Source organism: Oncorhynchus nerka, linkage group LG7 (genome assembly GCF_034236695.1).
Source record: "Oncorhynchus nerka isolate Pitt River linkage group LG7, Oner_Uvic_2.0, whole genome shotgun sequence".
NCBI classification, from domain to species: Eukaryota; Metazoa; Chordata; class Actinopteri; order Salmoniformes; family Salmonidae; genus Oncorhynchus; species Oncorhynchus nerka.
The window spans coordinates 14,252,858-14,265,992 of NC_088402.1; the positions used below are offsets into that span (position 1 = coordinate 14,252,858).

At 41.5% G+C, this 13,135-nt stretch overlaps 2 protein-coding genes across 2 annotated transcripts; both read right to left on the reverse strand.

Moving 5' to 3' along the window:
* Positions 1–6,232: 6,232 nt before the first annotated feature.
* Positions 6,233–7,640, reverse strand: LOC115124647 (myelin P2 protein-like). Its single transcript, XM_029654076.2, has 4 exons — positions 7,498–7,640; positions 7,126–7,301; positions 6,928–7,032; positions 6,233–6,485 (listed from the first exon to the last, which is right to left on the reverse strand). Exons 1-4 carry the CDS (start codon positions 7,568–7,570, stop codon positions 6,432–6,434), a joined length of 408 nt encoding a protein of 135 aa, XP_029509936.1. The 5' UTR covers positions 7,571–7,640; the 3' UTR covers positions 6,233–6,431.
* A 1,600-nt stretch (positions 7,641–9,240) lies between these two features.
* Positions 9,241–12,538, reverse strand: mrpl53 (mitochondrial ribosomal protein L53). Its single transcript, XM_029654075.2, has 3 exons — positions 12,329–12,538; positions 10,905–11,017; positions 9,241–9,436 (listed from the first exon to the last, which is right to left on the reverse strand). Exons 1-3 carry the CDS (start codon positions 12,421–12,423, stop codon positions 9,318–9,320), a joined length of 327 nt encoding a protein of 108 aa, XP_029509935.1. The 5' UTR covers positions 12,424–12,538; the 3' UTR covers positions 9,241–9,317.
* Between the last annotated feature and the right edge of the window lie 597 nt (positions 12,539–13,135).

Sequence of the window (13,135 nt, forward strand, 5' to 3'; positions counted from 1 at the left end):
TAGACTGTATCAGTCCCTGTAGTGTAGACTGTATCAGTCCCTGTAATCCAGAATGTATCAGTCCCTGTAGTGTAGACTGTATCAGTCCCTGTACTCTAGAATGTATCAGTCCCTGTAGTATATAATGTATCAGTCCCTGCAGTGTAGACTGTATCAGTCCCTGTAGTGTAGAATGTATTGGTCTCTGTAGTGTAGACTGTATCAGTCCCTGTAGTGTAGACTGTATCAGTCCCTGTAGTGTAGACTGTATCAGTCCCTGTACTCTAGAATGTATCAGTCCCTGTACTCTAGAATGTGTCAGACCCTGTATTGTAGACGATCAGTCACTGTACTCTAGGCGGTATCAGTCCCTGTAGTGTAGAATCTATCAGTCCCTGTAATCCAGAATGTATCAGTCCCTGTAGTGTAGACTGTATCAGTCCCTGTAATCCAGAATGTATCCGTCCCTGTACTCTAGAATGTATCAGTCCCAGTACTTTAGACTGTATCAGTCCCTGAAGTGTAGAATTTATAAGTCCCTGTAGTGTAGACTGTATCAGTCCCTGTAGTGTAGAATGTATCAGTCCCTGAAGTGTAGACTGTATCAGTCCCTGTAGTGTAGAATGTATCAGTCCCTGAAGTGTAGAATTTATAAGTCCCTGTAATGTAGACTGTATCAGTCCCTGTACTCTAGAATGTATCAGTCCCTGTACTCTAGAATGTGTCAGACCCTGTATTGTAGACGATCAGTCACTGTACTCTAGGCGGTATCAGTCCCTGTAGTGTAGAATCTATCAGTCCCTGTACTCTAGACTGTATCAGTCCCTGTAGTGTAGAAGGTATCTTTCCCTGTAGTGCAGAATGTATCAGTCTCTGTCATATAGACTATATCAGTCCCAGAACTGTAGACTGTATCTGTCTTTGTAGTGTAGAAAGTATCAGTCCCTGTACTCTATAATGTATCAGTCCCTGTAGTGTAGTCTGTATCAGTCCCTGTACTCTAGACTGCATCAGTCCATGTAGTGTAGACTGTATCAGTCCCTGTAGTGTAGACTGTATCAGTCCCTGTAGTGTAGTCTGTATCAGTCCCTGCACTCTAGACTGCATCAGTCCCTGTAGTGTAGACTGTATCAGTCCCTGTAGTGTAGAAGGTATCTTTCCCTGTAGTGCAGAATGTATCAGTCTCTGTAGTGTAGACTGTATCAGCCCCTGTATTGTAGACTGTATCAGTCCCTGAAGTGTCGAATGTATCAGTCCCTGTATTGTAGACTGTATCAGTCCCTGTAGTGTAGAATGTATCAGTCCCTGTATTGTAGACTGTATCAGTCCCTGTATTGTAGACTGTATCAGTCCCTGTAGTGTAGAATGTATCAGTTCCTTTATTGTAGACTGTATCAGTCCCTGTATTGTAGACTGTATCAGTCCCTGTATTGTAGACTGTATCAGTCCCTGTAGTGTAGAATGTACATTCTGTACATTTCTCTTCTTTTTAATCCATGCGTAAACAATGACAGAAGCCTAATGAGTATCCCTAAATACAGTATTTTCCTCTTCACACAACTTTGTTTTGTTAAATAATTTCCAATGTTTACTATGACGCTGACAGATCTAATGTTGGGCTCTCTTTTATCACTCTCTTCCTGAGGAGATTCCTCCCTGCGCTGTAACTACATCTGGCCATTGTATCACACAGCCACAGCTACAGTTACAGAGGATCACTAATCTACCAGCTGTTATAGTAAGATTGTACCCTTTCCTTTTTACAAGAAAAGTCATGCTGCATCCCTTTCACACAGGACTGCGTCTCAAATGGCACCCTGTTTCCTATATAGTCCACTTTTTTTGACCAGGCCCCCTAAAGTAAGGCACTACTGTATATAGGGAATGGGTATTATTTGGGACACAACCAGAAGCAGCTGAGAGCTATGTAGTCTAAGACTAAGGTATTATTTTAGGCTCTCTCTCTCTCTCTCTCTCGCTCTCTCTCTCTCTCTCTCTCTCGCTCTCTCTCTCTCTCTCTCGCTCTCTCTCTCTCTCTCGCTCTCTCTCTCTCTCGCTTTCGCTCTCTCTCTCTCTCTCTCATTCTGTCTCTCTATCTCTCTCTCTCTATCTCTCTCAATCTCTCATTCTCTCTCTCTCTCGCTCTCTCTCTCTCTCTCTCTCTCTCTCTCTCTCTCTCTCTTGCCTCAAAATTAACTTGTACCCTTGCACACACACACGTGCACACACACACGTGCACACACACACGTGCACACACACACACACACACACACACACACATATAGACACACACACACACACACACACTAATAACTTACTGTTGAAATCATCTGAGCCTTGAGTCATCTGGCCAACAGTACTCATGTGACCTACTGTCATCAGTATGAATATCTAAATATTGTGTTCCAGAATGGAATAGAGATAGATAAACTTCAACGAATCCGTCCCAAATGGCATATATTTTGTTCAAACTTTGTGTGGCCAGGAATCTTCCAGGAGTGTGTACAGCAATTTGTATTTTCAAATTGGCTCTATTACACTGTACCAGACACCTTCACTGCACGTTTCTATTGGGGGTTTGATCCTACCAACATTTCTTTTGGGGGTTTGATCCTACCAACATTTCTAGTGGGAGTTTGATCCTACCAGCATTTCTATTGGGGGTTTGATCCTACCAACATTTCTACAGGGGGTATGATCCTACCAACATTTATAGTGGGAGTTTGATCCCACCAGCATTTCTAGAGGGGGTTTGATCCTACCAACATTTCTAGAGGGGGTATGATCCTACCAACATTTCTAGTGGGAGTTTTATCCTACCAGCATTTCTAGAGGGGGTTTGATCTTACCAACATTCCTAGAGGGGGTATGATCCTACCAACATTTCCAGTGGGAGTTTTATCCTACCAGCATTTCTAGAGGGGGTATGATCCTACCAACATTTCTAGTGGGAGTTTGATCCTACCAACATTTCTAGAGGGGGTATGATCCTACCAACATTTCCAGTGGGAGTTTGATCCTACCAACATTTCTAGAGGGGGTATGATCCTACCAACATTTCCAGTGAGAGTTTTATCCTACCAGCATTTCTAGAGGGGGTATGATCCTACCAACATTTCTAGTGGGAGTTTGATCCTACCAACATTTCTAGAGGGGGTATGATCCTACCAACATTTCTAGTGGGAGTTTGATCCTACCAACATTTCTAGAGGGGGTATGATCCTACCAACATTTCTAGAGGGGGTTTGATCCTACCAACATTTCTAGTGGGAGTTTGATCCTACCACATTTCTAGCGGGAGTTTGATCCTACCAGCATTTCTAATGGGAGTTTGATCCTACCAGCATTTCTAGTGGGAGTTTGATCCTACCAACATTTCTAGTGGGAATTTGATCCTACCAACATTTCTAGTGGGAGTTTGATCCTACCAGCATTTCTAGTGGGAGTTTGATCCTACCAGCATTTCTAGAGAGGGTATGATCCTACCAACATTTGCAACTGTGATGAACTTGGCATCCCACCCACTGTGCAAACGTTATACAGCGTAGGCAGTGGCCTGTTTGCATTGTCCTGCCTAAATGGGATGTCGGTGGAGAGTTGGCCCACAGTTCCACCTGTTTCAGCTGTTTTCACCATTAACCCCAATCAGTATATCTGCTCTGTTTCCTGCCAAGGGAACATGACTGTCGGCTAACTGTCGCGCACTGGAACAATCTCCGCTTGACTACCCGCCAAAGGGAGGGACTCCACAGGTTCCACAATGCTTTGCGTTTCCTAAGTTACGCACTGCCGCAACTATGTGGCCTTCAAAATGGGAAATGTTCAAGACCAAAAAAAGGAAAGAAATACATATCCTGTGTGACCTCTAACACTGGTCCTCTCTGACCGTCTAAAAGCATTCACATCCCAGTGAGGTATGTCTGGTGGTCTTCTGCCAACAACAAGCATAGATCACGAAGAGCTCCTGGGACTCCAAGGGCTAGCTACTTGACCACTGGGGTTAGCCAGCCTTCCAGAAGAGCATTTTGAAGTGCTTAGCTTTCATTTGTCTTATTCTGTCCAAGTCAGGGAGAAATGTGTTATTGGAGCAGATACTGTCCACTTTTACTTGGGGTTTAGATGGAAAAGGTTCCCAATGACCCCTGTTGCTATTCAAAATATCACAGGTCTTCAACTCCTGCCAGTCCTGTTATGACTCAAACTACTTAGATTTTGTGCAAACACATCTGAACATAGAGTAAATGTATATATGGATGTACAGTAATCCTCCAAAATCTCCATTCCATATCAGAGTATGTGAGTGGAGTTGAGCAGTATACAATCCCGTTCATTGCTCATGAAGCCGGGCTTGCCCAGTGCGCCACCTCCTTTCCAACCGTTCCGCTAAGAACAGTTCAGAACTCTCAGGAAAAGAAACGGCCGCTCCAAATTCGCTTCATTCTTTAAAATCCCAATTTAACCAACACCCATCTATTTTTGTGACTAATTGAACCTACCATTTGGTTTTGAAGTATTGAAACCAAACCATATGATTTGAATGAAAAGTATTTGAATAAACACGAACAGTTTAATGTAAGAAGCGCTCATTATTTCAAATAGTCTACATGTCATATTAAACATCATATAAACACTGTATATAGGTCAGGAGCCAGACAGGGAGTCTAAGAAGGAACAAAAATGAATTATTTATGCTATATTATTTTAAGGCTATAGCCTACAAAGAAATACATTGTGAAGCATTTGCGAGTCCAACACACTAGGCTGGCTGGGACATTAAGCGCTCAGCATTTAAACAACATTTTGTTGTATTAAATCATTATAGTCTATAAATTGCGCCTATAGGCTGTGTAAATACAAATGAAATTAAATGCCTTACTAGGCACAATCTACAGTGCCTTTGAATACATTTTTTAGAAACAGGAGTTTGGCCAGAATCTGGGGCTTCAGGCTCATGCGATCGTGCCTGGAGAGCAGGTCGGCAGCGGAGAATATCCTCGCCACGCTTGCAGAGCCGCTGGGATGCTAAACACCATTTTGGCCACTCTTGCCAATAGCTAGGCCTAATGGTTTTTAGGCAAAATAACCCAATCAAAACGGAAAGCTCCTTGAAAGTTGGAATATGCCAGGCCTATTGGGCCAAAATCAATTATGGCCTATTGTATAGATAATATAACCAACATGAAAGAAACATTTAAGAGATCTGTCTTTAGTTTATAAATACTTTGCTACAATTACACTTAATTATCTACCCAATTTGTTCCTTTCTTTTAGTATGTGCACGTAGTAAGTCGCCTATACCATCATGCTTGGGGATATGTGCTTTTTCAGATTCCACAATGAGTATTTAATTGTGGACATTACATCGTTGCACTGCCTCTCTTGCTCACCTTGATTTTGCACTTCTGTATTTGATCAGTTTCTTTATGAACATATTTAGCGAACTCCATGACAGTAGCTAAAGCAAGGAGCTATAGCAGCACACAAGTAGACCATAAATGCATGCTGGTCCGGGTATGCCCTAAACTCGTGAAGTGAGCGCTATTGGAGCGAAATTGGAACGGGCGAGAAGGCGGAGACTCCAGCCTTTGGGAATCTCGCTCCGCACTCCAGTCGAATTGGGTATGCTCCGCTCCAAATTCCGCTCACATACTCTGTTCCATATCAATTTGGCTTGTACAGTGTTTAAAAGGAGTACATTAGTCAGTTGGGCTATCAATTAAAGCTATGGATCCGGTTGACCTGGGCCTACGTATTTGTTAGTATTAAATAATGTGTCATTTCGAATGCACGGTAGCGCGTAAGGCATCAGTAGCCATGGTGATTAAATGCTCTGCTATATGTCTGTGTCTGACTGTAAAAGCAATGCAAATAGGCCTAACCTTGATCAGATTATTAATGTATACTCTGTTAAACACTAGGCATTGGTAAAGCCAAGAGCGCTGTCAAATATCCATGTTTGCGATCATCAAAGAACGCAATTGTTGCAGCAAAACACAGAAGTGTGTCACAGATCATTGTTTGTCATTTTATGTACTGAGAAATGTGACTACATTAATAGCTGAAAGCTCCCATATGTTGTGTTAGTCTATGAATAATATATATTCATGTCTCATGTCTTGTTATTCTTACACGTTTCGAGTTAAAGAGGAAAATATACACATTAGTCTTCAGCGGTCAATATTGTCCCTACTGTCCCAACACGTGGAGAATCCAACCAAGACATCATGCAATCATTTCAAATGAGAACAAGAAGGCAATTTTAAGGTTTTAATTCAAATCAAAACAATGTTTATAACCAAATGTATCATATTAGAGTAGTACAATGCATAAATATGCGTTGGCAATACAATAAAGAATATGAGCAAATACGTGCAGCTTTGCTGCTCATTTGCTGCTCATTGAACTGAGCCTGTCGTTATCCAATCATCGAGGAAAAATGGTCACGAGTCCCATCACGCCTCCTTCACGTATGTCCTCACCGCAACCACATCCCCCATCACGCATTTCTGAAAGGATGAGGAGGGAGGAAGGTGAAAGGAGAACAGAGGGGGAGAGGGAAAAAGAGTTTGGTAGGTCAGAGTTGAGATGTTTCAGGTGCAGGCTAGGAGCCAGGAATACACATTCCAGCATATGTTGTAGGTTTGAGCGCGATAAAACACTTGTTCAGTCAAAAATGCATGAAGTGTTACATGTAAAAGGGTTGAGATTATAAATTCAAGTGTGATTTAACTTTCCCAACCAGTTTTATTGGCAACATTTAAACTTTATTGTTATACAAAGTTTAGTCAAATTACTTTCTCATATCATAAATTATTTGACAGTAATCTGTCAAATGCAGAGGTTATTAACAAATAAACAAACACTACAAACAATCAACAAAAAAGACTACAGGACCATGTAGGCTATTATAAAGTCGTTTTTTAAAATAAGAAATAAACTATTCCTTACCGCTATCAACTTTCCATCACCAGTTACCTCTCTCTCTATTATCGTCTCTTTTCCGTCCCAGTTCTGTTTTTGCACAAGGTTGCCATTTTCAAGAGTAAAAACGGTCTGAAGATTAAAGGAAAACATTTAAGTTATTTCCAATGACTAGGTTCACCCAAATCAACGGACTTTCACACATAGATTTTGATCCCAACCAACCATTGTTTTTCTGTCGTCGGCGGTTGTTTCCTCGAAAGGCTCGTTGAGTTTGAATTTAATCTCAACCGTTTTGAAAGTGCTCTGAGATTTCACACAGATCATTCCTTGGTCGTCCATGTTGATGATGAGACTGGGCTTGGTGCGGTTTCCCACCTGTCGAGTCGCGAAGCCAACACCTGCACAGCGGAGAACAAACAGTGGGATCTATTGGTCGTGTGGTGGGGTGCAACCAAAAGCATTATCATGCATAATTACTTTTATATAAATACAAATGATCATCTTTATCGTATTATAATATGTTATGTTATCATTATATTTACTCCTATTATACGTTTATCAATAATGTATTCAAGATTAGAAAAAATACCATACCCAAAGCTTTCATGTAGTCATCAAAGTTATCGCTGGAAATCATTTTCCAGGTCCCCACAAACTTGTCAACCATCTTTCCAGTTATCTGTAATATCCCCAACAGTGCGATCTATCTTTCCAAAAATCGAATCTACTCTCTCTGATGAGAACGATCCATGGTTTTAAAGGGATCTAGGCGACGCACGCATGCTAATTCGGACCAATCACAGCCACGGACGTCACGGTATGTAGTTCGGCAATTTCCAGTGTAGGAATAATGGTTGGAATGGGTGAAAGGTTTTTGAGTGCCACATCTACTGCTGTGCCAAATTACATTTAGCTTACTATGTAAGAGGCAATGGGTTTCACAATGTCCTTTCAAATACTGAAAGAGTGTCTATTACTCTGCAAATAGTTCAGAGCCAGATAATGTAATCTAGTAGCATACATCTGAATGGACAAAATGATCAAACTTGGTAGGCAAAAAAAACGCTTTCCCATCAAATAAGTTTCATGCTATCTAAAGTAAATAACTTCAAAAAGTGAACATACTCCCAATTAAACTGGACCATTCAGTAGAGGCCATATGTGGACAGCTGCTTGTCAAACATCTCATGGCGAAATCATGGGCATTAATATGTAGTTGGTCTGCCCTTTGCTGCTATTACACCTTCTACGTTTCTGGGAAGGCTTTCCACTAGATGTTGGAGTGGTGACTCGCTTCCTTTCACAAGAGCATTAGTGAGGTCGGGCACTGATGTTGGGCGATTAGGCCTGGCTTGTAGTCTACGTTCCAATTAATCCCAAAGGTGTTCGATGGGGTTGAGGTCAGGGCTCTGTGCGGGCCTGTCAAGTTCTTCCACACCAATCTTGACAATCCTTTTTTGTATGGATCTCGCTTTGTACACAGGGGCATTGTCATACTGAAACAGGAAAGGGCCTTCCCCAAACTGTCACCACAAAGTTGGAAGCACAGAATCGTCTAGAAAGTCATCGTATGCTGTAGCGTTAAGATTTCCCTTCACCGGAACTAAAGGGTCCTAGCCCGAACCATGAAAAACAGCCCAAGACCATTATTCCTCATCCACCAAACTTGACAGTTTGCCCAATGCATTCGCGCATGTAGCGTTCTCCTGTCATCCGTCAAACCCAGATTTGTCCATTGGTGAAGCACGATTCATCACTCCAGAGAACGCGTTTCGACTGCTCCAGTCCAATGGCGGAGCGCTTTACACCAGTCCAGCCGACACTTGACATTTCGCACGGTGATCCTAGGCTTGTGTGCGGTTGCTCAGCCATGGAAACCCATTTCATGAAGCTCCTGACGAACAGTTCTTGTGCTGACGTTGCTTCCAAAGGCTGTTTGTAACTCAGTAGGGAGTGTTGCAATCGAGGACAGACTATTTCTTCCCCCTTCGGTAAGCTTGTGTGGCTTTCCACTTTGCGGCTGAGCCGTTGTTGCTCCTAGACATTTCCACTCCACAATAACAGCACTTACAGTTGACCGGGGCAGCTCTAGCAGGGCAGACAGTTGACATACTGACTTGTTGGAAAGATGGCATCTGATGACAGTGCCACGTTGAAAGTCACTGAGCTCTTCAGTACGGGCCAATGTTTGTCTATGGTGATTGCATGGCAGTGTGCTCCATTTTATACACCTGTCAGCAACGGGCGAGGCTGAAATAGCCAAATCCACTCATTTGAAGGAATGTCCACATATCTTTATTTACAGTGTATTTCTATAATTGACTGAAAAACAACAAATAACATTTCAATAAAGTATTTTATCATAAACATTCACAAATATACATAGACACATTGAAAAATACTGAGGGAGGGGACTACTTCTTGGCTGTAATTTTGGCCTGGGGGTCCTTGGCCACACATCGTGACTGCAGTGCAGTCAGCATCTCCTTGCTGGTCAGTCTCGCTCCCTTCATCATTAGCCTTTCTCCATCCACTGTAGAGAAGGGGGAAAACACAGGTAAAGAAGTTGTTTCGCTGAGGCAGTATAAAAGGTATGCAACACAAAACATTGGGAACTGTTACCTGGTACCAAATGGTGAAGACTAGGACCCTAAAGAACCCAACAGGCTAGATTACTACTATGTAGGATAATTATGATTTCATTGTGTAAATACCTGGTCATTGCATCAAATTTCATTAAGCTTTTACTACAATGGTCACCAACCCTGAGACTAGAGTGTTCCAGGGTGTGCAGAGCAGGCTATTTAATCCAGGCCAACATCTAGAATCAGGTGACTTAATGCTGGGCTGGCACAAAAGCCTGCATATATACATATATATACAGTTTCGACACACCTATTCATTCAAAGGTTTTTCTTTATTGTACTATTTTCTACATTGTAGAATAATAGTGAAGACATCAGAACTATGAAATAACACATACGGAATCATGTAGTAATCATTTTCCAACATTTGTTTAACCATTTTTCAGTTACTACATGATTCCATATGTGTTATTTCATAGTTGTGATGTCTTCACTATTATTCTACAATGTAGAAAATAGTCAAACTAAAGAAAAACCCTGGAGTGAGTAGGTGTGGCCAAACTTCTGACTGGTACTGTACATCTCCAGGACCAGGACTTGAGACAACTGCCTTGATACATTTAGCCTGAAATCCAGAACCTGTTTTGCTAACATTCCACTCCTAGTACCCTGTGTCATTTAGCCATCATTCCACTCCTTCTACCAGTGTCATTTAGCCATCATTCCCCTCCTTGTACCAGTGTCATTTAGCCATCATTCCCCTCCTAGTACCCAGTGTCATTTAGCCATCATTCCCCTCCTAATACCCTGTGTCATTTAGCCATCATTCCACTCCTAGTACCCAGTGTCATTTAGCCATCATCCCCCTCCTAGTACCCAGTGTCATTTAGCCATCATTCCACTCATAGTACCCAGTGTCATTTAGCCATCATTCCCCTCCTAGTACCCTGTGTCATTTAGCCATCATTCCCCTCCTAGTACCCTGTGTCATTTAGCCATCATTCCACTCCTTGTACCCTGTGTCATTTAGCCATCATTCCCCTCCTTGTACCAGTGTCATTTAGCCATCATTCCACTCCTAGTACCCAGTGTCATTTAGCCATCATTCCACTCCTAGTACCCTGTGTCATTTAGCCATCATTCCCCTCCTAGTACCCAGTGTCATTTAGCCATTATTCCACTCCTTGTACCCAGTGTCATTTAGCCATCATTCCACTCCTTGTACCCAGTGTCATTTAGCCATCATTCCCCTCCTAGTACCCAGTGTCATTTAGCCATCATTCCACTCCTAGTACCCTGTGTCATTTAGCCATCAATCCACTCCTTGTCATGCTAAACAGACTGATACCCAGACTATAACCTCCATAGGCCTATATGAAGTAAATGTGAGGTAAAAGTCAGGTTTATTCTACTTACTGAATGTGATGTCCACCACTGGTTCAGACTGGTCGTGTTTCACTTCTGTCATCACCTCACAGTTCATATTGGTCGATCTGGCCTTCTCAGACCCAACCAGGACCAGGAACTCCCTGCAAGGACACCAACATTGAACGTCACATTAACAGGGGATGCACGTCTGTGTGGGTTGACCCCTCACCTGAATAAGATCTATAGATACATTTCACCCATTTAGAGAATCAAGCAATCTGTCAAATACCTACCAGCCATCCCTTATTCCAGTGACTGTCAAATACATACCAACCACCCCTTATTCCAGTGACTCCGGTGACGCTTATAGACTATTTTATAGAATGAGCCTTGTGGCTACACAGGCTATGGAATAGGGTAGTTACAGGCCCCCTCTGCCTAGAGTGGGTGAAAATGTGCATGGGTGATGAAATGTCACTTCCTGGTGTTATCAAATACATTTAACCAAGATAAATATGATAATTCATGTTCTGAATTGTTCAGTGGGGTTGTCCTCTAACATATCATTAACATTACCTCCAAAAACTCAGATTTCGTAACCTAATAAATCCGATAAAAAGCACCGAGCTCTGTTGACATAGCAGTGCAGGTGTCTCGTAAAAATTGGGGATTTTACATTTTGTGGTAATGGTCTTCAAAGTTGTTTCTGTGGGTCACAAACATTTTATTTGGCTTGACACGAGCTGAATGAAGTGTAAAAGGCTTTGAAAATAAAAAGCTTGCTATATGCTCTGTGCTCCGTTTACATTTCACAGAGATAATTCTGCCCATTGTACAAGGGTAAAAACTCCAATAACTTTTGAATAGATTATGATAGAGACATGAGGTTTAGACTTTTTAGAGGGTTATCAATACAATTAACATAATACTTTCCCCATTGGTCAAAATATGCGTTTTTGATTGGCCACGCTACTAGACTGTGTAGATAGTTTGTAAATCTGGAATAAACAGTAATAAACACATTGCGAGGTGATGCTTGCCAAATATGACGTTTAGGCACAGCCAGTTATATTCTTACATGAGCCTATGACGGAAATGGCAGTGAAGCGGGCACATGAATGACAAACTCAATCTTACAATCTGAACGGTTTAGGATAGGTAACGTTACAGATTTAAGACAGCTAGCTAGAAACGAATAACCTTCATAAATATGTCTATATCAACAATAAGCAGTACTTTTGCGCAAGAATTACTGGTTGCACAGATGAGATAACATTCAACGATAGTGTGATTGTCTGTGTCCATCTGTGTGGAATAAGAGATGCATTATTTGTCCTACAGTACAGAAGGACTCAAATGTTGTTTCACATCATGACATGGTCAATTCTCTTTCATAGACTGAATAAAGCACATGTTCACTAGAAAAATAGATATTCACGTGTCCTAGGTAGAAAAGTGACAGGTATTCTTACCGTGTGGAACGAACATTGGATTCAAACGGACAAAACTGAACAACAATGTTCTTGACCGTCTTAAGCACCACCGTTGTCTTGCTTGAAGCCGCCATGTTTTCGCAACGATGACCTTTCAACCCGGGCGCTGTTCAAGAACATATCGAGTGCAGATTCGACAGATTGAATATATTTTTGGATCTGTTCTCGTTCGTTTATTTACCACCCAAAGTACATCTACGTTACTTCGTTTCACCACCGGGGAATTAGTTCACTCGCGGGTACGGTTTCGGAACCGCCTACATGCTTATGAGCATTTTTACAGATTTATATCTGCAAATTTACTGAACACGCGCACAAAAAATGTACACCAGTAGAGGGGAGTAGTGGATAACACAAGTAATATCTCGTTAAATTATCACTTTCACCCTATTCTCATTCCTCACAAGATGGTAATAATGGATAAAACATGACTAATAATACGAATTTATCATGATCATAATTTACCAGTAACAATTTTGCACGGTGTGTGGCTCAATAGGTTTAATATTTTTTAATTTTATTTTTTAATTTCACCTTTTTTTAACCAGGTAGGCTAGTTGAGAGAACAAGTTCTCATTTGCAACTGCGACCTGGTCAAGATAAAGCACAGCGATTCGAGACATACAACACCACAGAGTTACACATGGAATAAACAAAACGTAGTTAATAATACATTAGAACAAAAGAAAACAAAAAGTCTATATACAGTGAGTTCAAATGAGGTAAGATAAGGGAGTTAAGGCAATAAATAGGCCATGGTGGTGAAGTAATTACAATATAGCAATT

Excerpts from the sequence above, each read along its gene's own strand:
- LOC115124647 (XM_029654076.2), bottom strand. The coding sequence starts at position 7,570 with ATGGTTGACAAGTTTGTGGGGACCTGGAAAATGATTTCCAGCGATAAC. Across the intron at positions 7,302-7,497 it reads TGACTACATGAAAGCTTTGG|GTGTTGGCTTCGCGACTCGA; the intron begins GTATGGTATTTT and ends TCCGCTGTGCAG. Across the intron at positions 6,486-6,927 it reads GTGATGGAAAGTTGATAGCG|AAATGCGTGATGGGGGATGT; the intron begins GTAAGGAATAGT and ends TCATCCTTTCAG.
- mrpl53 (XM_029654075.2), bottom strand. The coding sequence starts at position 12,423 with ATGGCGGCTTCAAGCAAGACAACGGTGGTGCTTAAGACGGTCAAGAAC. Across the intron at positions 11,018-12,328 it reads TCCAATGTTCGTTCCACACG|GGAGTTCCTGGTCCTGGTTG; the intron begins GTAAGAATACCT and ends GTGTCCTTGCAG. Across the intron at positions 9,437-10,904 it reads AGTGGTGGACATCACATTCA|TGGATGGAGAAAGGCTAATG; the intron begins GTAAGTAGAATA and ends CCTTCTCTACAG.